The 26016-nt window shown below is 39.9% G+C and overlaps 1 protein-coding gene across 2 annotated transcripts; it reads left to right on the top strand.

Annotated features, from left to right (window-relative positions):
* The first annotated feature begins 746 nt into the window (after positions 1–746).
* On the top strand, positions 747–25261 carry GTF2A1 (general transcription factor IIA subunit 1). 2 transcript variants are annotated; one of them, XM_062636238.1, is made up of 9 exons: positions 747–1108; positions 8342–8443; positions 10653–10857; positions 13888–13949; positions 16061–16136; positions 17552–17685; positions 18516–18836; positions 20778–20867; positions 24323–25261. In XM_062636238.1, exons 1-9 carry the CDS (start codon positions 1079–1081, stop codon positions 24428–24430), a joined length of 1128 nt encoding a protein of 375 aa, XP_062492222.1. In that variant the 5' UTR covers positions 747–1078; the 3' UTR covers positions 24431–25261. The 2 variants fall into 2 exon arrangements, with proteins under 2 accessions (XP_062492222.1, XP_062492221.1); XM_062636237.1 differs by having other exon boundaries at positions 748–1108; positions 13885–13949.
* The last annotated feature ends 755 nt before the right edge of the window (positions 25262–26016 follow it).

The raw sequence follows: 26016 nt of genomic DNA, 5'->3' as shown, positions 1-26016 counted from the left end.
CAAAAGGTACCAGGCAGGAATTCCTGAACTTGTTACTTGGGCTAATTAATAGGCAGGACTGCAGGCTGAAGGTAACACAACAACTGCAGTCTGCACCACATTATGTGTTGCAGATACGTAACCTGCTATCCCTTGTGTATGTCCCATCAGAATTCAGTGTTGTCACTTATGCTTGAGAGGTACTTAACTCAAGTGAATGGTGATCTAAGGGATGAGTGGAATTCAAAAGTAGTGGTAAGGACCAAGTGAAAGTGGCAGTGGTTAAGTTAACTTTAATGGAATAATGGTTGAAAAGATACTTCTGTATTACATGCCGCTCACAGGCTGCCATAGAGAAACGTGATGAAGACAGAGGATGTGAGAGAAGGCACCAGCACTCACCGGGCCAGGCAGGACTTAACACCCCCTTCTTGTAGGCCAGGAAGAGACGTTTCTGTCCGGAAGCAGACGGCTGCGGGTTTCGACTGCCGTGGAGCAAGGAGACCCCAGGGACTCAACCGGGGCGAGTTACTACCTGCCCCTGCGATTCCCTCGTCCTGCCCCGCCACGGCCGCTCCGGGCCGCGCGCAAGCTCAGCTTGGCGGCGGAGGACGGAGGGGGCCGTGACGCCAGGCGCAGAAGGGGCGAGGCGGGGCGGGGCGGTACCAAGCACTTCCACCTCGGTAGAGCCGGCCGCGAAGGATCCAGCGGCACTACGGCCGCGCAGTTACTTCCGCCTCGGTAGGTGGCATGGCGGCGGGGCGGGCACCTCACGTGACGACTCCGTGCGAAGAGCGGTCTCGCACGCAGCTCTCGCGGTGCTTCGTCCCCCTCCCTTCCCCCCGCCCGCGTCCCCCTCTCGCCCTGGCCGCTCGCGCAGCTGCTCAGCTCTCGCTATATAAAGGGGCGAAGCGGGCAGAGCGGGCGGCTGGCGGCGGCGGCTGCAGCCCCAGAGCCGGCGGGAGAGGCCGGGCCAGGCCGCGGGGCAGCCCGTGAGCCGGGGACGCGCGGGATCTAGGGGGGGACGCAGCCAGGCAGGTTTATTGTTTTAGGGGCGACTCCCCCCCCGCGTTTGGGGGCGTCCCGGGGGGCTCGGGACATGGCGAGCTCGACTAACACAAACCCCGTGGTAAGGACCGGGTCGGGGGGCGAGGGGGGCCCCGGGGGCAGCGCGGGCGGAGGTGGCCGGTGTGGCCCGCCGGGCCCGCCGCCCCCCTCCCCCGCACTCCCTTCCCTCCCGCCGCCCGCCCGCCTCGAGCGGTCCCGACCCCTGGCGGGAAGGGGCCTCGACCCCGAGGCGGCGATACAACTTGTGGCGCCCGGCGCCAGCCGCTTCGGCGGAAGGGAGAAAGCGGAGCCGGGGGTGGCGGGCTAGGGGCGGTGGGGGCGCGGGGCGGGGGCTCGGAGGCGGCAGGGCGGCCCCGTGGGGGAGGCCAGGGTCGGGCCGCCGCCCGCGGGCCGGGGGTCTGGTGGGGAGGGGAAGGGCAGGGCGGGGGGCGCCGGCGCTGCCGCCGGAGGGAGCCGCCAGGGGAAGGGGCGAGAGCCGGAGCGGGTGGCGGGAGCGCGGTCGCTGCCGCCCGGTCCGCCGCTGTCCCGAGGCGAAGGGAAGGGGCGCCCAAGCCAGGTTTCGGTTTTGTGGTGTCTGTGAAGCCCGCCCGGGCTCCGCTGGTGCCATTTTATGTTGCTTTGTAAGAAGGAGACGATGGTTGTAAAGCACTTATCCCACCCCAGCCGGATCGAAAGCCCTCAACTTCCCTCCGTCGAGGAGCGAGGCAGTATTTATTTAAAAAAAAAAAAAAAAAAAGAAAAAAAATCCCCTTTCCCCGTTCCCTTCTCGTGCTTTCTGCACCGTGGCGGGTGGCTCGCTGCTGCACTTGTGCTCACGGAGGTTTGCAACAAGCAGTCACACAGCCCTGCGCGGGCTCCGGCCACGGCCGCCGCGCTCTGCTCCCCCTGGCGCGCCCCCGGCCGCGACCCCCGCCCCGAAGCGCTGGAGGAGACAAACCCGGCGTCCTGGTGGCGGGCTCGGCCCCCTTGTCTGTGGCTCTCAGATCCATCATGGCTTCCCCCTGCTTTCCTGCCTCCCTGCTCCTTGTGTTCCTCCTCCCTGTGGCTGCCCTGTTTATATAGAGCTTTGCCGCTCTCTAATATAGACTCTGCTCGGATGGGAAGGTGCTTTCCAGCCCCACGTCACCGCCTCTCCATTTAAACACCACATCAGCCTTTAAATAGGGAGCGAACCGCGGAGCGCGGGTTGGGAGGTGCATGAGTCTGCGGCGGAGGCTGGGGGACGGGCGCCCGGTCCCTCGCATCCCAGCCGGGCTCTCGCCGGGTTTCCCTTCCGTCTGAGCCACCCGTCCCCGTCGCCACCGGCTTGAGGAGCGGTGATGTCGGCCCCGGCCGGTGTAAATGGGCCTTTCTTTGCTTTATGCATTGCACAAAGACAGTTTTCACCCTCTCGTGCATTTGAAACAGTTTGCCTTTTTTACGTCTTTTTCCTTTTTTTTGTGCTTGTTTCTATTTTTTTGCTCTTTGTCCGCAGCATATTGCTAGCGCACATGGCAGTGCCCCCATAAGCTGTTAGAAGTATTTTTTTTTTTTTTTTCTGGGTGGGAAAAAGATTTTAAACGGTCCTTACTCAGCGCATCAAGGAGAGATGTGGTCCTTACTTTATGGCGCTTTGCCAAGGTCTGACTACAGTTGTTGCCCTACAAGTAATATTTAATATTAAAGTTCAGTCTGTGGGTCAAGGGCCGCAGATAGTACTCAATGATTTCTGTGCATTTCTGGTGACTAAAGCATACAAATATTTTTAATTACAGTCCAGGCAGGGCAAGGGTTTTAGAATTTTCACTAGTATTTCGTTTACCTGCAATATTTGGTATTCTGCAAAACAGTATACAAAAAAGAATGGAAAGCAGCATAGTTTTCCTTTCCAAATCTGAAATTTTAGAGACTTGCCTGTGAGTTAGGGTCATGCGATTGCAAAGTAGCAGCACTGCTTTGCTACTTCATCATGTTTTTTATCAGGACATGTTAGGGAAGTAGTCAGCCATTATGCAAGACAGTTACTCAGTAGGATGCATGTTGAATGTGTGCGATCTGAATCTGTTAGATGTCCTTTTGTTATAAATCTGTTTTTTTTTTATTACAAGAAAAGGATCTATTTTCATACACTAAATTGAAGGGCTTGCTTTTTTTTTTTTTTGGCCAAGTTAGTACAAAATACATATCTTGAATAATCTACAGAGTATTGTAAATGTCTTTGATTCAGCAATTTACTAGGATTTGCTTTCTCTTGGCTGTATTTCTATGCTGTCATAACTTCTGTAAAGTTCTCTTGAAAGGTGTCTGAGCATTGAGTTTGGAATAGCAAAATCCAAGCTTAAACCAAACGTGCTTCAAATAGTAGGTATGCGTTAGTTCGATTTTGAATTAAGTAGTAAAACTATGCAGTTGTGTGTGGTCAGCTTTGTCACATTCAAGTTTCATTCCATAGCAAGGATCACAGTGCTTACCTTAGGGTTACCAAAGATGAATAGGAACATTTTGAAATACTGCAACCAGGTGATAACTTTAGGAAGCTAGACTTTGAGCCTAATGTGGCAACAGTACCATGTCAGCATCTGATCAAGTCTGAATTGCTAGAAATCTGTATTTCCTAATAAAGGACAAATACAAGATGTTAAGTTATATTCAGGATAACATTCTGTGACAAAGGTAATTAACTTGTGAAAGTTCATGGCAAGATATAAATATTTTGATGCTTACAGTCTTATTATGCACATCTTTGATGTAATTGTGACTAAAACTTTACAGTGCTCCTCGAACAGGCTAATTTCCATCTGTAACTGCACAGACAGGAGAATGATTAGCAGTATTTCGGGGATAACTGCAGAAGCAACCAGAGACAAACTACCGTCAAGTACACAAAGCATGCCATGGTACATCTCTCCATAATGTGTTGGTTATTGCCGAAATCCCAAGTGTTGTGATAATAATTACAAAGAGATGCAGTTTTTGTAGTCTTGAACTGGAGGAATGTAGGAAGTGTAAGCTCCCAAAGGCATGTGGCATTTCTTAAAATAGCATGCTGGTTGCTTCTTGGATTTGTAGCCTGTGTGTATGTAGCAGTCTCACCATACTCGGCATTTTCTTTACAAGATACACAGAGAAAGTGAAATATAATCATTTCCTTATGTTCCCGGAGGGGGAAGTACTAGATTTCAGATCTTTTCTATGTGTTTGTGGTTGTATCTAATAAATCAGGAATTTTAATTGTTGTCTTTAATCTATAGTAAGTGTTTGGAATAGTGTTTATTGAAGAGTGATTTGAGTATTTTGCTCTTAAAAGAGCTTGAAATTTACAGCCATGTACTTTTTATGAGGGAGGCACTTTATAAACCAGATGAAAGCATGATTATTTTAATAGCAATCTTTAAAGTTTCCATTACGTTCTCATTGCTTTCGCTGGCTGAATGCAGAAATTTATTGGAAAGCTTAACTCACCTGCTGTCCCATCTTCAGACCTGTTCAGTAATTGTGTTACCATGTTTATTTTTTTGAGTAAGCAATATATGAAAATAATTTTGTCATTCAACTGGTTTGTATAAACAGCTTGAACAGCATATAAATAATGCTTAAAGCCAACATTTAGTGCATATCTAAAACCGTACAGTGTGCTTCCTTTTCAAGACCGGGGCTCAAGGCTGTTTTGTAATGTTACTGGATTCACCTCTGTTGAAGTAGGAAAAGAGCATCCTGTGATATTTTTCAAAATTCCACTATGGATGGCTCTTGAAGGCATTGCTGCTCCCTCTGTGAAAGGTGGTGCATCTACCTGGGCTGGATGTTCAGTAGGACTGCACACAAGGGAATATTTTCAACCAAACAGGATTTTTCTGAGTATTGTGTAAACATGTATAGGTAAAATCGGACAGACACTGTTTAATTTTAAGTGTGCAGATGTTTTCTTCTCTGTTCCCTCCTTTCTAAGTATACAGCCATGACTGTATCGTATATTGGGATACTGTGTGATTAGAACAGCATCCAAAAATTCTGACCCATCTTTATATCCAGTGCAGTGTGTGGCTCATGTGGAGAGACACATGCATGTGCAAACTGCTGGTGGGTTTGTTAAGCACTGCACTAGGGTCACTGCACCCGAGGTGCTGTGGTCTTTTGTGGGGCTTAGCTGCTTGCTCGGGCTGTTGGAAGTTGTGCAAAAGGATGCTGTGTCAATGGCAGAATGAACATCTATGCTCTTAACCTGTCTTTCTGCTCTCTTGCTACACTAATGCTGGACACCAGGAACCAGCATCCAGCTGCTTAAATTTGTTTGTTTGTTGTTTTTTTTTTTTTCCTGACTAAGCAGAAAAAGAAGGAAACATTCCCAAGCAGACTGTTGGACTGTAGGGTCAGTTTGTTTTACAAATATCAACATGAATGTTGCATTTTTTCCTATGACTTTATAGACTGAGGAGGCTTTGTAATGAATAAGCATTACAAGAATGCCTGACTATGGAGACAGGAGAAGGTAACTGCTGGGGGAAATTCTTAGAGTTTGCTTGTGTAAAATCTGCTTTGTTAGGAAAGTGGACCTAATAGAGGATTTAAAGAAAGGAAGATTGAAGGAGAAAGTGCAGTCTCCATCTTGCAGGAATTTTGATCGTAATTTCAGACATGCAGGTAGTTCTCTTGACTGAAGTAAAGCAGATCACATGCCAGAGGTTAAGCATGTTTATTTGCAGAATGTGGTTTTGGCATTAAGCAGCAGATGCTTTTGATACAATAAGGAACAATATATGGAATAGGTTAAGTAGCATTTCTGTGCTAGTTGAATCGTTTAAGCTTTATGTGATTTGTTTCATTATATAAATAATAGGACTTAATATCATTAAGTAAAATGGCTTTTTGCATCTGCTATGAATTAAATCCAAGCAGAAAAATAATCTTGTTAATGATGCTTGGTATTTTTAAGTGACTATGTAGATTTAAAATGATAGCACTTAAATAGGCTTTAAAAGTCTATTTTAAATGTCTCTGTAAACATAATTAATTCTGTACTTGAAGCCTGGATAACATGAGCATGCTGCATTGTTTTGAAACAGAAAAGTATGCAAGTAGTCTGGCACGTTTTGTTTCTTTTGAAGAAGTTTTGAACGTAGGTGCTGTAAGCGTAGTTTTCAAAGATGGCAGACCTACTGTTGCTTAGGGCTAGAATTTTTTGTGAGACAAGTTACAAAAGGATGAATTCTAACGCTTCAGTTACTTGATTTTGCAGCAGCATGTTTTAAAGCTGAAAAGTGGCAAACTGATGAAATATAAAATGAAGGAAAAAAAAATAGGTTGCTGATAGCATGTCACTTGCCAAAATACTGATGTGGGATCAGTAACACAGAGTGGCTTGTTACTGGTTGTTTATTATTACTGTTTTGTTTTTTTTTTCCTCATTGGGCTTTTGTTGTTGTTTGTTGTTAATATTTGTTTGGGTTTTTTTTAAGAAAAGTCACTTGACTATGTCCCAGTTCGAGTTTGTTTTAAATTCTAAGGACATAATGCACTGTGCAGCCATCAGACTGCCTAGTTGTTAGTTCCAGGCTTCCAAATAGGTTAATTTCTCCCCATCTAATATCAGTGCATTCCTTTATGTTGTTTTGTTATTGTTGTGGTGGGACTTTTTTTTGTGTTTTTTTGTGGTTTGTTTTTTTTTTTTTTTACCGTTGTAACGCAAAGATACTCACCTTTTTTTTGTGCTTATTGGCCACTCAGCTTTTTCCCAGACTAGTACATCATGTGATGTTATTCCCCCTCCATTATTCCATAACATAGGCATAACAATTTCCCTAACGTGCAGTATAATCTTTAGAATATATGTAGCAAATTCAACACTTCTGGGAGGCATCAGGCAACTGTGTATGCATAAAATACATGTTTCAAGTGTGTGCAGTAGATCTGCATGGTTCCAGCACTGCTGTAGTTCCAGTATGTACTTCGTGGAGGGTTTCTATGTGTGTATTTGAGTCATAGCCCTCCTGGGGTGTCAAACCTACTGCACAAGCACAGAGTGATTGTTTTGCATGTAGACAACATATCTTGTGTGTGGCATCATTTGGGATTTATTCCCTAAGGAAGTTATGGAACTTTATAGAGGAAGAGATCAGCTTACAGAAAGTTGTAGCTACTTTCAGATGAGCTTAAAAATGGCCTAGCCCCATCCCAAGCAACGGTGTTGGTCAGTGACATATATATGGTTCATAGGCTGCAGATTCATCAACCCTAATTTAGAGCTTATAGTGCTGCCTTGCAGTTAAATAGCATGAATATTTAAACCCAACCAAAATACTGTTGAGGTTCACATGCATGAGAGAGGTCCAAGCCGTACTGTTTAAAAGGTACAGAACGTGTATAGTACTATTATCTTCTGGTCCTGTGAATAAAATTTTGTGCTTTAACTGATCAGGTTAAGTATGTATACGCTCTTCTTAAAAATATACCTGCATTTTAAAATTCATAGAATGGCTGAGGTTGGAAGGGACCTCTGGATGTCATCTTGCAACACCTGTACATAAGCAGGGCCACCTAGAGTTGGTTGCCCACAGCCATGTCCAGTTGGCTTTTGAGTATCTTTAGGAGTGGAAACTCCACAATTTTTCTTGGCAACCTTAAGTGAATTGAGAATTCAATTCACCATTGACAGTGTAGGCCTAAAATCCGCATAATAGCCTAGTCTCTCTGAAAAGTTTCTAATGTAAAAATGTAAGTACTGATGGGAAACAGAAGTCTGTCTAGCCCTATATAGTTTCTTCAGTAGTTTAGTAAACAGATGCCAAAGTAAGAATAGGAGATTCACATGAATACATCCAGGTTTTTGAGCCATCAGTGTTTTTCAGCTTGAGATCGTTCTGAGCCATATATAGTTCCTGTTGAGCTAGCAAGCACTAACAACTTTCTTTTGTCTGTATTTGTCTAATATCCTTTTGAATTTTTAACATTTCTTGAGGTTAATATTTTGCACACATGCAAATATTTTTGAATATTCAGTATATACATTGGTGAGCAGGTAAGAAATTGGATGGAAAATAATCTCCTTTTCTCTGTTTTGAGTTACGCTCCTCAGGGCTTGAAAACTCATGCTGTAGTTATGTCACAAAAGGTAGCAAATGTTCCCTTACCTTTTCACCTCATTTGAGCTATTCTTGCTGATTTATGCCTCCTTGGATATTTTAGTTACTCAGAAACATGCAGTCTATTTTGCAGTAGAGTTTTCAGAGGTTTTTTTTTTGACAGGGGCAATCTTATTTCAATGTTACAGTGATAAGTTTCTTTCAAAACAATTCTGATCAGTTACTTTTTTTTTAAGCCTAAATTGTACAGGTCTGTAATTGAAGACGTCATCAATGATGTCAGAGAAGTTTTCCTGGATGAAGGAGTGGATGAGCAAGTTCTTATGGAACTCAAAACAGTAAGTTGCAACTTAAAAGTTTTTTTAATAGACGGATGCAGCAGTTGTTTTTTTTTGCTCTGCTACTGTTGTACGCAGTAAAAATACTAATTTTTAGTTAGTGAAGCATTGCATTAATCTGCATATCTGTAGCCCTGTATAATTTGAACTACACTGCTGTATAGAGAGATCTGCTCACCTTGTTTATTTTCTCTGTCATGTTGAACTTTAGATACAAACTAAGAGCAGGCATCCAAATTCAGTGGGTTTTGTGTCCCCAAAATGTTGTATCTTAGAAAAAAAAAAAAAAAAGAGGGGAGGGGCAGAGGATATGTGTTATTTTTGAGGCAGACAATTCTTAAGGTTTCTCTGCAGGAAAAATAAAACGCCTGCTCTGCTTGAGGTTTTTGTATTTCTGAAGAAAGACATTGTCAGATTTTTGCATGTATGGTTTGTGGCTTGCTGAAGTGTTGTTTCTGGAGGGTGGTACATAATAAATTACACTGTGTATGTCATGCTTTTCCAAAAATCCCAGGTTCAGAATTGTTTTGCATACAGTGGGTTTGAGCTGTTATCAAGGATTTCAAAGAAAGGGAGGATGTTGAACTGAGCTCTAATGGGTCTACTATGGCTTTCTTCATGTTCTTCCTGAGTTCTTCAAAAGGCAAGAGAAAAGGAAGAAAAAAAGAAAAGGGGAAGAAATAAAGTGAAAGGAAGCTGGGAAATTGGGTGCCCACTTATCTCAGTTGTTGAATAAGGACTTCGTCAGAAAGCAGGACATCCTGTGCTCTCAGTATTTTTGAGCTATTAAAAAATGGATGGAGTGGGAAAGGAATGTTGAGTTTGACTAGACAGAAACAGGTAAAGAATTTTTCCATGAAACCATGATCTTGCTTTGGTGATAATGAAGTGAGCACTCTAAGAAAAGCATTGTGGTGTCTGTGTCACAGACGTATTCTGCAAATGATGTTAGAACAGGTTGAATGAGGGAAGAGCCGAGAAGAAAAGAGTTTATTGAAGAGGAAGGCTTAGGGAGCTGTCCTGGGTTCAGCAGTAGCAGTCATTTTTCTCCTTCTTAGTAGCTGGTGCAGTGCTGTGTTTTTGACTTTCAGCCTAGGAACAACACTGATGTTTTTAGTTCTTGCTAAGTAATATTTACGCTGACCAAGGACTTTCTGGGTCTCATGCTCTGCCAGGGAGGAGCAGAAGTTGGGAGGAAGCAGAGGCAGGACACCTCACCCAAACCAGCCAAAGGGATATTCCATACCACAGCATGTCATGCCCAGTATATAAATTGGTGGCAGGGCTAGATCACTGCTTGGGTCAGGCTGGGTATCGGTTGGCAGGTGGTAAATGGTTGTATTCTCTCCCCTTGTTATTTCCTTTATCATTATTGATGGTATCAGTAGTAGTTTTGTGTTATACCTTAGTTATTGATCAACCCGTGGGAGTTAAATTCTTTTGATTCTCCTCGCCATCCCTGCAGGAGCAGCAGGAGGAAGAAGCTGGGGGGAGTGAGTGAGAGGCTGCACAGTTCTGAGTTACCAGCTGGACTTAAACCATGGCAGGAGCCCTATTTGTAGTCTTTTTGTTGTATTACGGGATACTTGTGTTGCTGTCTGTACAGAGCTGCTTTTCTTCGAAGACATGTCAGCTGAGGTCAAGAACTGAAGGGCTGGAGAAGCTGAATTTGGTATTGTGATAGAAACTACATAAATGCTTATACAGAGGTATTATCTTAGGAATACTGTTAGTTTCTGTTGAATTTTGTTGTAAGGCAATAGTGTTTGAGCAGCTTTTATTGAGGAGTTCCAAGAAGAAATGGCTTGAGGAAAGAATAAGAACATAAAGAATTGTTTTTGTGATTTAAGAGGTAAGAAAGGGAGAAGGTAGAGAAATGAAAACTTGAAGGCTACTTTAAAATTACCAGTCTTTCTCTATTCATGCTTCAGTTAGGGCTATTACAAATCTTCCACAGTTGGGTAAATTAAGAATGTTAAAACTTAAGCTTGGACTGACAATTCTTATGGGATATTTAGTTCCTCTTCTTAAAACATTACCTGTCTGGAGTTTTTTCTCCAGTCTGTATTTTCGTGAAGGCTTTTTGGGCTAAGTAGGCAGCACAAGATAAACTGTGAAAATTCAGTTTTGGAATACTGTTTTTATATTGTTAAAAATCCTGTTGAGTAAAAATGGTACATGGAGATTTCTCTTTCCTTTTCCAAACTAGCTGTGGGAGAACAAATTGATGCAGTCCAAGGCTGTAGATGGCTTCCATTCAGAAGAACAGCAACTTCTGTTGCAGGTGCAACAACAGCAACAGCAGCAGCAACAGCAGCATCATCACCACCATCATCACACACAACCTCAGCCACAGCAGACTGTGCAGCAGCAGTCTCAGCCGCAACAGGTCCTTATTCCAGCATCTCAGCAAGGTCAGACTTTTCTCTAACCTCTCTGGCAAAAGGCTCTAAAGTTAGACCAACTCCTTAGTATGTTCTAAATCTAGGGCAGCATGTTTATCTGATGGATGACTTTTGTGTTTTGACGTTAACTTTGTCTCTACTTGTGTCTACTTAGTGGATCAAGAGAGCTGGCTTGGTGATAACAACTTGGTATTTGTGTTAGCCATATTCTTCAGAAGATTTTGGAAAAGTGAAATTTTTTTTTCGATCTTCTACTATGTCAGTTATGTTCTCAGAGCACATGACTTCCAGATTTTGTCAAAGATTCGTTAGCAGCTCTGTAATTTCAAGCTGGTACACATATGCAGTTGACAATTTAGTCCTGAGGTATTAGTGTGATTAGGAGCAAATTAGTTTAAAACCCCCATATTGTTTAGTGTAAGTGGATGCTGGGATGTGAAAAATACTTGTATAAGAGTCTGTTCGGAAGATGTTTTTTCCTGCTAGAATAAGTTTCGAGTAAAAAGCATAATGGCTGGGTGGTTTTGTGGTCTTGGAAGATTGTGTACTGTGTAAGTATATTTTAGCTAGTCATTAACCGTTTCTTACAATCATTGCCTTGTGTATTCTCCATTAGTTTAATGGAGACATTAATTTAAGGGAAACTTTTTTGCCAATTACAATTTCATTTGAAAACTAAGATAAATACTGCTGGATTTTACTGTGTATATGCTGTGTAAACAAATCTGCCGCCTGCAAAATGCTTGAATTGAGTTTTCAGTGTGCTACTAAAATTGTGGCATAAAATATTTGTCTGTGGTAGTCACAGACTTCAGTCATTTTATCAGATTTCATAGATCAGGACCTCTGCTGTTATAGGTACAAAAGACAGCTATGAGGTGGTTCCTCAGATGTCTCTCTCTACCCCCAAACCCAACCACTGTATATTCAAAAGGGACAAGAACTAGTGTGACAAGAACCTGTTGTTGGGGTGGTTTTTTTTTTGGTTGGTTGGTTGTTTTTTTGTTTGGTTGTTTTTTTTGTTTGGTTGTTTTTTTGTTTGGTGCTTGGGTTGTTTGGGTGTTTTTCCTTTTCTACCTTTCTTACAGTACTTTGTATTTTGGCTGGACATATCTCAGTTTCAACTAATTTTGAGGTAAAGAGCCGTAAATACACGTGGCTTCAAATAATCCGAGTGTTTTGGTTTAAATTACAGTCAGCAGAACTGGGAAAGTTGCTCACCAAGACCTCTAGTGGCGCCTTAGTGGAACAGCTGTGATTTTGCTAATAGGGAGATCCATGTCTTGCCGTGTGTCTTAGGGTAGAAAAGATCCTGCCTGTAGTAGTACGCTTAAAACTGATTTATTGTTGCTCCATGCTGTGGCTTGTAACCAAATGACAGTGTGGAGGCTAAAGGCTAAATGAAATTAGAATATCAAAACCCTTTGATCACAGACATGCAGTTTTCTGAATTACTTGACTTCTCTGTTCCATGGGGGAGATGGTGTAGTAGTTCTTTGCATGACCTGTTGCAGTCCCAGAGAGAGATCAGGACAATTGGCAAGGTGATTCCTGTTGTCCTGTGTGTGGTCTTGGCACAGGATCACAAGATGTCCTGGGGCTCTTTTGCCCTCCCTGGATTTTCTGAAAGTTGGAGAGATGGCCTCAGGTCTTGGTGCAGGGTTGTGGGCCTTCCCTCCCCCAAATCTGTTCCAGAAATTCAGTATTTTTAAGTGTCCTTGCTTTATAGGATTGGATGGAGAATACCTTGTTGATGATCAGTTTGTTAAAATTGTTCTGTCATTTTCCAGTTTGCTGCCACTGTATTAGCACTGGTAACCTGCTTGTTCCACATACTAGGATGCTTTTGCACTTCTAGGTTATCAGCAGGTTATTTGTATAGTTAAGCTATTTAGTTCATTTAGTCCTTAAAAACTATTTTGTATTTTTTCTGGGTGGGACAGGTGGTTGATTATACTTCATCTGCTTCTGCTGCATTAGGAAGACTATTAAGATCATAAGATTATGCTGATTAGATGTAACTCAGGCTAACTGCTGCATTCTGTTAACATATTCTTCATCTTGCTTAAGTCAATTTTAAGAATTAGTCACTGTGAATCGATGCTTTTGGAGAACTCTGATACTGGATGTCTGCAAGTTTATCAACATTCCACTTATACCTTTAATTTCAGAAATATATTTTATATATTGCTTTACTTGGGGTTTGAATAGGTAACTGAAGCCCTTGAAATAAAATCTGTGAAGGCAGAATAGCCAGCTTCTCAGAGCTGCTGCTGTATACTGTCTTCAGAGTAAAACTTAGTAATGTCCTGCTATGCTTCCTTGTGCACAATGCTGCCTTAATTGTATGAAGGGACAGTGGGTTCTGCATGCAGCAGCCCCTTCTCCCACACACAGTACTGCTCATTCCTCCAGAGCAAGGACTTCTGAGCCATAATGTGTGTTTAAATATGTAGCCAGTCTGTTAAATGTCTCAAGTGCCTTATTCCTAGATGTTTCTTGAACTGTTGTTCATTTGGAATATATTTTTCTAGAGTAGTTCATGGTGATGCTTATGTCAACTTGATGTGGATGCTCTCTTCAGACTAGACCAATACGTAGAGTAGGGCAGTTATCCTTATCTGCTCTCGGTGTCTTCCCTAGTTGAAGTTACCAAAAGTTTTCTAAAGTTTAGATTACATATAAAGAAGAAGTTCATTACTGTGAGGGTGATGAGGCACTGGAATGGATTGCCCAAGGAAGCTGTGAATGCTCCATCTCTCGGCATTCAAAGCCAGGTTGGACAGAGCCTTGGGTGGCATGTGGGGTGTCCCTGCCTATGGCAGGGGGATTAGAACAAGATGGTCTTAAGGTCCTTTCCAACCCTAACTATTCTGTTATTCTATTAAGAGCAGAGACTGCTCAGTAGCTGTTTGTGTTACAAAGCTTGGCTTATGTATGGGTGGTATTTTTTCTAAGTTATTCTGGCTTTGATGTTATTTTGGACAGACTACACAGTTTTCATGAAATGCTATTTTTTTTTTTTTTTTTTTCTAGCAGCTCAGCAGCAAGTTATCGTGCCAGATTCCAAGCTTATACCGCACATGAATGCGTCAGGCATGGTAAGAAAAGCAGAAGTTTATATGCGCATACACTGTCATTATGTAAGTTGTTTTGATTAAATAGTAAACAAGAAGTCTGGTATTAGTCATCAGTGCTTAGAAGTAATTTAGGCCACACTTACATAGCTGCCTGCCGTCTTTCTGAGTTTTACTGCTGCACTGACAATCCAGGAACAATAACCTAGGTCTTCAGCTTTGATAACAAATCTAGGAGTTACCTTGACTTTCTGCTTTAAATGTGCTTAACATGTTTTTTGTTTAAACATAATTTGGAGTACTGTGGGTATGAATCTGCATGATGATGTGCTCGTCATCTACCAACACAACACTATTAACTAGCGCAAGTATACAGTATTGGCTAGATGTAGGAAGAATCATTAACTACTCTGAAACATAATCTTGTATCAAATTAGAGATTATTTAGCAATTCACATCAATCTTGTCATGTTAATTTGATTCACTAATTTTTATAGTAGCATATGAAATGGTATCATCATTCATCCCTTTCTTGCAGTTTCTATCTCTAGAGGTTTATTTTGGTTATCTTCTCCTGCTTTAAATGCCCTGGCTTAATTAAAAAAATTGTTTGCAAAGTGATGAAGGCAACAGCTAATACAAGTTAAATATGTGTATTAAGACTGGAATTCTTACATTATATTCTTACTACTTTCATGGTAAAAGCACATGAAACTTTGTTTCATGATTAGTCAAAGCTGCAACAGGTTGCTTAGCTTCACTTCTCCTTTACCTGCTGACCTTACTATAGAAAAGAACCTGAACTTTGTTACTTGTGTAGCATGATTTAACCCAGAGCCTGTGAGCACATTAACATCTACCTTTTCCTTACATGTTTTACAGTCATTTCAATGTGATTTGTAACTTCCCAAGTTCAACAGTTAAACGTCTTATTCAGTTAGATCTTACTGATGGGCATTGGAAAAATGAGTATGCCGTATTTTAAAACTCTGCTGCTGTCAAAATGTAGATGAATTGTATACCACAGAAGACTACTGTTCAGTAAATAATTACACGATCAATTTGGAATTATTATGTGTGGTTTTTTAGGAAACATTTAAGATGGTATTAAAGAATGGATCTGACAGACCTTGAATATTATGGAAGACAGAGAGTATTGAGAGTTTATTCATCTGCCTTTGTCTAGGACATGAGGATGTGGACAAGCGCTTTTCAGTTTGTTTGGCGATCTCAGCTTTTGGCAGTTGTAACTATTGTGTTAACCAGCCAATACAGGAAGTTCATATGTCTTATAAACAGGAAGTGTGTACTCTGTAATAAAATATTTACATCCTTTCCGTAGCAAAGAGGGAGCAGCCCTGGTTCCTTTATAGTAGGGAAAGGGAGGCTTTTTGATAGGCAGCTGAAGTTAGACCCTTGAAATGGAGAAGTCTGTCTTGCTCTGTGAGTTAAGGACTTAATGCACATTTTTGTGTTTGGAGCTCCCATAATTGTGTTGGTATTCAGTTTCCTTTTAAGTTCAAATTGCTACCCACTGAGAGTCTTCAGCTTCTAACTAGCTGTCTTCAGAGCAAAAAAATAGTCATTCTGTGAACAGTCAGTACACTGTATGCAAATATTCAGTCAAAAGAGCTGTGTTATGGGGTACGTGAAATGCAGATCATTTACAGAATGAAGAGTGCAAGCCTGATTACTGCTCCATGTGAAAACAAGATGGGAACATGATCACTGCTTCAGTACTGTATGTTTTTTCAGATTTGTAGGCATACCTTTAGCTGCTTTGCAAAAGTGTAAGTAAAATTGCCACGAGCAGTGCAGTGTTGTACTCTGTTAGAGTACTTGGCAGAGGAGGAAAAAAATCTGAGCTTGCAGATAAAGCAAGAAACCACGTGGACCTACGTTAAGGTGTTATGCCTTGTGATTGCTACTTCAGTCTTCCTATTAAGGAAGAAAGCAAATAATTTTTATACGTAGTGCAATGTAGAGTTGATTAATGCCTGCATTACAGTAGCTGCAGAAACTTGCGTGCAAACACTGTAAACGGCACTAAAAACGTATGTCTTTTCGGGCAGCATGTAGTGAGATGGAGCACCGGCAATAATGTCTGTGGTTAAAAAGCTGTTCTTACATTACAGAGTGCTGCAGCCACTGCGGCTACATTGGCTCTCCCTGCTGGTGTTACTCCTGTTCAGCAGATACTTACAAATTCAGGTAACTGTTGTAACATTCAGATCAATGGTTTTGAGGGTGCTTGGGAGGGAAAAATTAGGTTTTACTCCCTGTTATATATTGATAAAGCAAAACCTGGGAATCCACGCTTAGAAGGCAGTGCAGTCTCTCCACTAGAGTTTTGGACTCTTTAGTTCATTGACTTGGTAGACTTAACGAACCTTGTGGTTCTGACCTAACTGTGGTCTGGGTTAGATTTTGTGCAAGTTTTCCCTGCTTTTTAGAGAGGTGCATGAAGCGAGAAGGCAGGCAAGGGTGATTCATCTAGTCTGCTCAGAATCACCTGGGGCTTAACCTCCCTGCTTTAAACATTTGAATGTTTAATGTATATACAGTTGAAATAAAATCTATATGCATAGCTGTTCTAGAAACCAGTATCTTTTCAATTTTTCAGGAAGCATGTCTGTGTCATAGCATAGAATAATCTGTGGCTCTCATTTGTTACTTTTGTTATGGTCATAATTTTTTTTCATCAGTTACAAATATTTATTGTTCGTTTTCTTAAATAAGGGACTAGGGTAGACTCTTCTTTCAGATATACTTAGTTATTTCAGTAAATAGGGCTTGGCATTTTGCTGTGGAGGGAGAACAAGAACTAAAATTGGTCTTTGAAGGAAATGTGTGAAATTCAGGATTATTTAATTTAATTTCTTCTCCCACATCTTTCTGATCAGAAGTGTGAAAAACTAATGTTGAAATATATCTTAGCGCTTCCTTTTCAGACGTGGAAGTCATTTCCAAAGGCATCTGAGTCTTAGATGCGTTCTGTGAAATGAGGAAAGTTATAATGATAAATCTATAGGATAATAAAATGGAGTGCAGATGTTATGGGAACAGAAAGGTGAGTTGGATAGTAGCTGTAGGGATAGATTTTTCAAAAAGGCAACTGCATAATAATATTGCAAAGAAAATTATGCATGGAGGAATTTCTTGTAATTGATAATTAGAGGAAAAAATGTGAGGAAAGGAAATAATCTGACAGGACCCTGGAAATATGACAGCTTCAGCAGTGGATAGAGGCTTTGTGGTGTGAATACCTGTATTCTTATTTTGGTATATGTTAATTTGTATTTCTGTCTGTAAAATCATGTTTTGAAACATTAATGTTCAGAAGTGGGAGCTAATATTTAAAGTACTGTGCTGTGTTAAAGGATTAGATTTTGGCTTGCATATATGAACTTATTTTTGGATTGCATACCTCATGATCCTATTCAGATGATAAACAGCTGTATTTTTTCAGACACAGCTGCTGCAGCATAGTATCTTTTCACTGATGAAAGTGAAATGTAAATACTCTCCTTTATCATTGCTGTTCTTCCAGGAAACAAGCTTCTAAATTATGATCATTCTAAAAGTGATTTCTACAGTTGATTAGTTTGACATTTATTTTATTACAGGCCAGATCCTCCAAGTAGTTAGAACTGCAAATGGAGCTCAGTATATCATTCAACCACAGCAGCCAGTTGTTCTACAGCAGCAGGTCATACCACAAATGCAGCCTGGTGGAGTACAAGCACCTGTTATACAGCAGGTAAAAAAAAAAAAATTCAGTAGGTACACTTGAAAGAAAAAACATTGCAGTAATTACTAGAGGGTTGCATTTTTATGAGCAAATTGTAATAGAACACAAAGAAAGGGTGTATTTAACAAGAGAAAAAGAGAATTGTGCTAAGAAGTGTTTTTAAAAAATGCACAGTTTTGAAGTGGTGTTTTCAATGTCACTTTTATTCTTGTCAAATTCTGACTGGCTGCAGTTTAAAATTTCTTTTGTTTATCCCCTGATGACAACTATATCATAATCCTAGTCTACATCTTTCTAAAAATGCGTTTATCAGTTAAAATTATTGTGTCACATAAGATATAGAAGAAAATACCTAAGCAAACATACACAACTCCCTTGATTATTTTAGTAGTGAATACAGGATGTTTTACAATGATTTTTGTTCAGCTACAAGCTCAGCTGTGTGTCCTGACTGTGTAAGCATTGAGTTTAGCACTGCGTCACACAGTTCTGCAATTTAAGCATGAAGAACAGTTTGTAGAGAGTTTAAAGTTAAATGCTTTATAAAGAAGGTTGAAAAATAATCTTTTACTTGAATTTAAACATTCCTCTGCTGTGCTTGGAACTCGGGTGTGGCAGTAGCGCTAATGTTTTAGAATGGAATGAGAGCAGGTTTTCTTAGATTCAGCAATGCAAAATGCAGAAAATTAACACCAAGTAGTGAAAGCAGGTATATTACTGAACATAATATTTATCTTAAACAGGTGCGAGTCAGATTAATATGCTTTAATTGTTTTCTGTGAGTGATGTGGTAGTCTGTTACTGTAGCAGCCACAGCACTTGCAATGATATTCCATCAGGTTTTGGCTCCTATCCCTGGAGGGATTTCCCAGCAGACAGGAGTGATTATTCAGCCTCAGCAGATCCTGTTTACAGGAAATAAAACACAAGTCATACCTACAACAGTGGCTGCCCCTACACCAGCTCAAGCACAGATTCCTGCAGCTGGTCAACAACAACCACAACAACAACCGGCACAACCACAAGCACCGCTTGTTCTCCAAGTTGATGGAGCAGGGGACACATCATCTGAAGAAGAAGAAGATGAGGAAGAAGACTATGATGATGAGGAAGAGGAAGACAAAGAAAAAGATGGGGGTGAAGATGGCCAAGTTGAAGAGGTAAAAAATTTATTTCAAAAGACTGGAGCAGGCTGTGTGTTTTGTTTTGTCTTTATCTGCAATATTTGAAAGAAAACAATATGCTTCAAATAATATTATATTTATATGCTAGTAATTTTGAGAATATTACTTTTATCCTTGTACTTCAATTTCTTTATTTCATATATCGAAGTTGTAGAAACTGTGTGTGTTAGCAAAGCACCTTGAAGTGCAGCTGGGAAAAGTGGGGAGATGCAGCAAAAACTGCTAATTGTCTTTAATACCCTTTTAAAAAATTAAGCAATAATATTTCTGATCTTATGGAGAGGTCAGCCATGGAATTCTGGAAACAGAAATAATCAACTCACTTGGGAATAAGTGCATACAAAAGAAAGGTGTTACGAAGACTGACAGAAAGGAGAGCATATATTTAGTTCAGAACCAATGGACAGTTTAGTTCAGCATATATTTAGTGACAGAACAAATAGACCTTCATCTCACTGGGTATTCCATTGCTTTCTGTTACACTAGAACAAGCCTGAGAACTCAAATTTTATTATAAAGCACCTTCTGGAAATACACCTGACCTTGATTTAATGAAGTCAGGAGATAGGAGCAGGAGTGAATATTCTTCATGACTTGTTGCATTTTAAACAATATGTGCTTAATTTAGAGTTTGGGTTTGGACTTGAGCCAGTGGCTCTTACTAAATTCTGGTGTGCCGAAATTTTGGGGCACCAAAATGCCCCATAAGAATTAGATATTTTTTTTTTTTTAAAGCTGGGGAGGGAATGCTAATAAGGTGAAAGTACTGTTATTTTAGTCTTTGACAGGAAACTTGGTACCCCTTAAATGTATCCCTAAAATGCATTTTGAACTGTCAAACCAGTTCTCTGCAACCTTTCTAATTAAGGTTCCATTTAAAATGCCATCATGAGAAGCATATGTAGCATTTCACAGTCTCTGTTACCCATGTAGTAGATCCATGTAAAAATTCTAATTTTTTGTCAAGGAGTTAAATCAGGCTTTCTGTAGTACCTCTACAGTGATGTCTAATAGAATTTTTCTGTTACAACTTAGGTTGGGTTCACATCACTTTTCCACTGTATTGATCAGCATTGATGTCAGTTTGAATGTTGTAATAATTGCCTCATTAAGTGTAGGTCATCATGCTTAAATATTAAGTATTCTGTAATAGTGTCTTAATGGTAGCATTCTTGTGGATTTTTTTTTTGAATATGCCAAGACTTTATTATCAGCATGCCAGACATCTCCTGTTACTTCTGCTACAGGTGTTCATCAACAGTTACTTAAATACTGGACCAGCTTCTTAAAGCTTTTGAAGTCACTTAAAGTCTTAATTTGGAAGGAACTGGAACTTTTTTCTTCTTCACTAGCATTCTCTTCCATTTATCTTGCATATTTGTGAAAACATGGGAAGACTTTGGAAAAGTTGCTCTGTGTTTATTAGAGGTTGTTTTAACTTTGAAATGTGTGTATTTACGTGAGATGAAAAAGAAAACACCAAAGTTTTTCTGGAAGAGTGTTAGGAGAAAGAGGGAAAAAAAGGAAAGTAATTTTTAAGGGACATGAAAATAAATTTTAGGTCTGGAGAAGTTATTTTGTATGTAAAAATCTGTGTAATGGTAAATTTTTTGTAAAGACAAATTGCAATCACCTGAACATTTACAGGAAAAGAGCAGGAATGGCTGTGGTGATAAAAAGCTGCTGTGCCCAGAGTCTGGCCTGGACGCTGAAGTACCGAATAAAATTGGTAAGGGTATCTTAGGATGGAGCACAGGAATGAAGTGTATGTACATCAGCCTTCTGCTGGAAAGCCTGATATTCACCACCTCAAATGAATTTTAGGTCCTATAGTTCATACACAAGACTGTAGTCTTATGTAAATAATCAAAGTACTTTGATTTTACTAATCAGCATAACATTTTGCATGTGTTTCAGGAGCCTCTTAACAGTGAAGATGATGTGAGTGATGAGGAAGGACAAGAACTGTTTGATACAGAAAATGTTGTTGTGTGCCAGTATGATAAGGTAAACTCTACTGAAGAGAATCCAAAGAGTCTACTCTTTGTTCTTCTTACTATCAAATCATATTTTTTAGGAAATATCGTTGTGACTGCTAAGTACAGGTAGATCTGTAAAGATTATAATGTGAATGGTCGTGTTAGAATTGCCTGTTGTTTGTTTTTTAAAATAAGATTTCTGTGACATGTTTGTATAACCCTGATAACGAGTAAAGTTTAGATGGATTTGGGTGCGTTTTCTTTTTATTTTTTTTTTCTTTATCATGTGTTTTTATGACCTTTAGCAAAGGTCAGTCCTCTGGGCTAAGGAGAAGTTTGTACATTTGCTGTGATGGGGAATGGAAAAAGCAGTTACGATTTACACTTGTGGAAAACTTCCTTGATCACTAAAAGTATCTCTTCTTGATGAATAGTTATCAGAGGAGATGGTTCTTTCTGTGCTTTGCATTCTTTACTGAAATGGCCATGTGGAATGCTTTTGCTTATCTTGCTTTAAATTCTGCATAGCTGTCTTGCTTCCTCTATAATGACTAATTTCTTCATGCATATTTGTCCTGGAGTATGCAAGAATTCACCATGTCTGGAATTATTTTAAATGCATCTAGGGGATATCAATCAACTTTTTAGTGAGGTAGTAGTATGCGGAAAGATTATTCAATGTGAATTTTCTTTATTTTGCTATGCTAGAATAATTGGACTGTAACGAATAAGCATTCTTTTTAAAGGAGAAAGAAAATCTCTGAGTTTGTTGAATAAAACCTCCTATGTTGTGAAGGATGCCTCGCTTAGAAGATCTAAAGTTATGCCCAGACTCTGCTTAGACTTGTCATCAGATTCAACAGAGAATTTAAGATAGAGAAAAGTGGTATCAGTATTTGCATCTCAGCCATCTGTCTTCTCAAGGCTGTAATCCAAAAATGTTAGTTTTAGGGCAGTTTGTGAGGACAGTGAGGAACCTAAAAATAGCAGTCAGAAAATCTTGTTGGGAGCTGTTAAAGCTGAGCATCAGGAACTACTTTGAAATCCTCATCCTCTTAAAAAGTTAAGAATGTGAACTCTGTAGAGAGCTGTCCATCATTAACCTCTAGCACCACATACTTTGAAAGGACCCTCATCGCTTATCAAACAATCATTATTCAGTTTGTCTCTGTAAAATACACAGGATTAGCTCAGTTATTCTGAGCAGAGTTCCCTCTTGTATTAGTGTCCAGCATCAGCTGATGGTGGGTGCCTCTAGAACAGTGAGACAGGCAGATTGTGATGCTCATGTAGAACATTTTAGCATCCTTCTGTGAACTTGAGAGAGATATAGTGGCTTAGTATCAGATGGCCAGCAGGGGATTTTTTTCCTTAATTTGTCAGAAATTAATTAGATTGTTTTTGAATCTTTGTCTTACGACAAGAAGTTTCATAGATGATGTGTGGAGAATTACCTAGTTTTCATCCCATTAGTTTCATATGATACCTTCTACTTGTTTATTTAGGAAATTGTTCCCTCTTTGCTTTCTTAGTGCCTTTTACGATATTGCAGACCATCATAACCCTCCTCAGTCATCTCCTTGAAATCAGAGCTACGCTTTGCTTGGTTGCTACTTTTACAGTTGTGCAAATATTTGATTGTTCTTACTTTAATTCTCCAGATCTGTTTTAGTCTTCTGTATCTTACTTGATACAAGTAGATAAGGTTGGGGGAGGATCAGAGATACTCACAATGCAGGTGAACCTTTCATTTATTAAGTGGTGTAGCAATGTTCAGCAGTAGTTCATGTGTGCTTTTGACCCCACTGAACTCAGAGCTGATGTTCCCATGGAGGAGTCTTAGAACTTGGGGATCTCATTCTGGACTTGTAATTGTCGACTTTAAACCCATCATTTTTTCTATCCATGTAAGTTGGAATTGATTTTTTTTTTTTTTACATTGTTAACTATCTTCATATACTTTGAATGCCACCATTGTTTTATGACACAATGAGTTAGGGCAGTAGCATCAGTCTGCAGCTGTTTAGTAACTGTCCTTCTGTACAGTCAGTGATGTTTTGTCATTTTCCATATGATTAGTGAATTCTTAAACAGTGCAGACTCCAGCCAGCACAAATCTTTTCTGGAATGATCTCATTTCACTGTAGAAACAGTGTTTTTTACCCTTGTTTTTCCATCTTTGTTCATCTGAGGACCTTGCTCCTTACCTCGTGGCAGCTCAGATGCTTCTGATGGGGGATTTTTGTTCAATGCCATTCGGAAGGGTACGTAGAGTATGTAAGCCAGGTCCTTCCTTCTTCATTTTCAGTTTCCACTGACTTCTTAGCTTAAAGTGAGCACAGACCAAATGATGCTGCTAATAACTGATCGAGGGCTATGGTCTTATCTGTTCTGGTGCCCATGGGAAAATGCTTGTCGTACATAGTTGCTGTTAGTTTTGGTGATATTTTCTAATGGAAACCCTGCATGCTGTCTTGAACCAAGGGGATTTTGTATTTTGTGGGTTCCTGACTTGGCTTCCTCATGAAGTAGCACTTGACTGTGTAATACCTAAAATGGCCACAATCCTGCATATAGATGTTTGCGCAGTAGGCGTAATACAATTGAAGTCTTAAGACTACAGCTATTTCTTGTTCTTTTATCTTCTCTGATGTCCCTTCAGCACATTGGTCAACCTGCTTCCTGTAGTTCGGTAGTATTTGTTTGGGAATAGGCATAAAGAAAGAAGAGTTGCTTTGAGACAGATTATTTTTGTAAAGAAAATATGACTAAAACTGTTGTTTTATTCTTATTCTGTGTCAACCTGAATACCCGTTATAACCTGAAGATCCATTGTGTTATGGGCTTCACAAATATGGACTCTCTGGGGAGGAAGAACGGAGTTAGTTTTGGGGTTTGATTGGGTTTTTTCCCCACTGTGGTGATGGCATGTGTGAGAGAAGTTGTGGATGTCCCATCCCTGTCACTGATCAAGATCAGGTTGAATGGGGTTTTGAGCAGCCTGGTTTAGTGGAAGGTATCTCTACCTGTGGCAGGGGGGCTGGATGAGCTTTAAGGTTCTTTCCAGCCCAAACCATTTGATGTTTTCTTGATTTTATTTAGTCCGCCCCGTGATGAACAGGCCAGCTATCTATCTATATGTAACATAATCAAACTAGCTTTCATGCAGAAAAGAGTTTGCACAAGAGGTCCAAGTAATAAAACTTAGTGTTTCACCCCTTCAGGGCTGGTTTAAAACATTAGTCTTTCTGTTACAGTGGTTGAAAAGGGATTTCTGGCTTTCAGGTGGAGCTTTGTGGCTGTTGTAATAAAAAATAATTTTTGGTTTTCATAGTTAAATGCAGAATTGATTTTTGAAATTTGTAGTAATTTAGTAATGTATATCTAATAGTTATTATCATTTTTTCTTGCCCTTAAAATTTACTTACGCGTTATTATTTCTATCTGATACAGACTAATAGTTCGACTTTTTTCCATTTTTAGATTCACAGAAGTAAAAACAAATGGAAATTTCATCTCAAAGATGGCATCATGAATCTTAACGGAAGAGATTATGTATTTTCCAAAGCCATTGGGGATGCAGAATGGTGAAGTTTTAAAAGACAAAAAAACTCCCTGTAAAAGGAAAAAAAAAAAAAGCAGGAAAGGTTGAGACTTGGATGTGTACTCTAATCAAATGTGTATCTGCACATCAGAAATAAACAATAAACAAAAATATTGGAACAAAGGTAAAATGGGGCAACAAAGACACTACTTCAGCTGAGCAAGCCATGGACTGTAGCAGCTATAGCATTGTCTGGGAGCTGGTTTTGTGTGTTAGGAATACCTTAATTATCAATTCTACATACAGGTACCTGCAGCTGGTATTTAGCATGTAAGGCTTTGTTCCCCTTCCCCCCTCCCTCCCTTCTTCCCTTGATTTACAATTTTAAAATACTTCTTCCATTGATTGAAGGAACTCTTCCCTTTGATAGATTATTAATCTGAAAATGCTTATTGTGTGTACAAATCTTTGCTTTGAACACTTCCTTTTGGTAGTGAGGATGGTCAGAATGTTACTTAAACTGCGTGCAAGCTTTGTACAGAAGGGTAAGAATTAAGGTGTTAAATTTTAAATAACTTGTATAAGGAAAATATTTTTAATTCTGATATGCTCATTAATTATTATATCTATTTGTTGTTTTCGGTTCCCCATAAACAGGTGGTTGTTCCTGGCAGTTACAAAGTGGTAGAATGATCATTTATATTTCAAAATTATTTTAATTTCATGTGATCCCTTTTATTTACGGCTGTGGCTTTTAAATACAAAGCAACTCCCCCCACGCAAGTCAGATTGCTTAACTTGTTAGTTATATTCTTGCTGTTTGGTTGTGGTTCAGCATCACTAAATTGAAACAACTAATTAACTGTCCATTGACATTATTTTATTTTTTAATTATTTTTTTTTTAAAGGCTTTGCAGACCTTTTGTATCAAATGCAGGCATAATATAATGCATTCCTTCACCTGCTGAAGGAATGTCATCCATAGTCCAGACATCCCCAAATAATTCAACAGACCGCAAGAATGACTAAATTTTAATATAGAAAATTGCATAAAAATTCTAACATCCTGGCTGCAACTCTGTTAATCAAAGATCTGCTTTACTTAAAATTGTAGCGATAAGTTACCTGCAGTGGTTAATCTCTCTGAAGTGTCCAGGTGGCATGTAATTTCATGTAGAGCTTTACAGCTTTGAGAACACAAATTTTGTTAGTATCTTTAGACTGTCTTGGTAACAAAAGCAAGCAGCTGGATGCAGTAAACTTTGTGCAGTCACTTTTTCACTTGCTTTCTCCAGAGGTGGGGTTTTGTTTTCCTTTGTGAAAAGCAATAAGGTTGCTCCCCACTCCTTCCCTTTCTCTCCTTTTTGTGAACACCTTTTTGTCATGCATAGGTTATTCTTGCAAGCTCTGCTTTTACTTTTCAATGAGGAGAGGGAATGGGCATTATACTTCAAGTGTGGAGGAAGGATGCTCATATGGCTCACCATTGAAAAAAAAATTTGTTTCATTGGGTGTTCAGGAAAAGCAGGAAAAACCACAGGGAAGCAGACATTTGAACCACAATTTCTGACAGTTTTTTTTGCTTGAGAATGAAATTTTGAATATTATTTAAGAAAGTCAGTGTATTTTAGTG

The sequence above is a fragment of the Pezoporus occidentalis genome, unplaced genomic scaffold (genome assembly GCF_034315485.1).
Source record: "Pezoporus occidentalis ecotype Australia unplaced genomic scaffold, CSIRO_AGI_Poc_V1 ctg47, whole genome shotgun sequence".
In the NCBI taxonomy this organism is placed as follows: domain Eukaryota; kingdom Metazoa; phylum Chordata; class Aves; order Psittaciformes; family Psittacidae; genus Pezoporus; species Pezoporus occidentalis.
Note: the sequence above shows the minus strand (reverse complement) of the source record. Positions and strands in the feature narration are given on the sequence as shown.

Coding starts and splice junctions, on each gene's coding strand:
- GTF2A1 (XM_062636237.1), top strand. CDS start 1,079: ATGGCGAGCTCGACTAACACAAACCCCGTG. Junction 8,444..10,652: donor TTCTTATGGAACTCAAAACA/GTAAGTTGCAAC, acceptor TTTCCAAACTAG/CTGTGGGAGAACAAATTGAT. Junction 20,868..24,322: donor TTGTGTGCCAGTATGATAAG/GTAAACTCTACT, acceptor TTCCATTTTTAG/ATTCACAGAAGTAAAAACAA.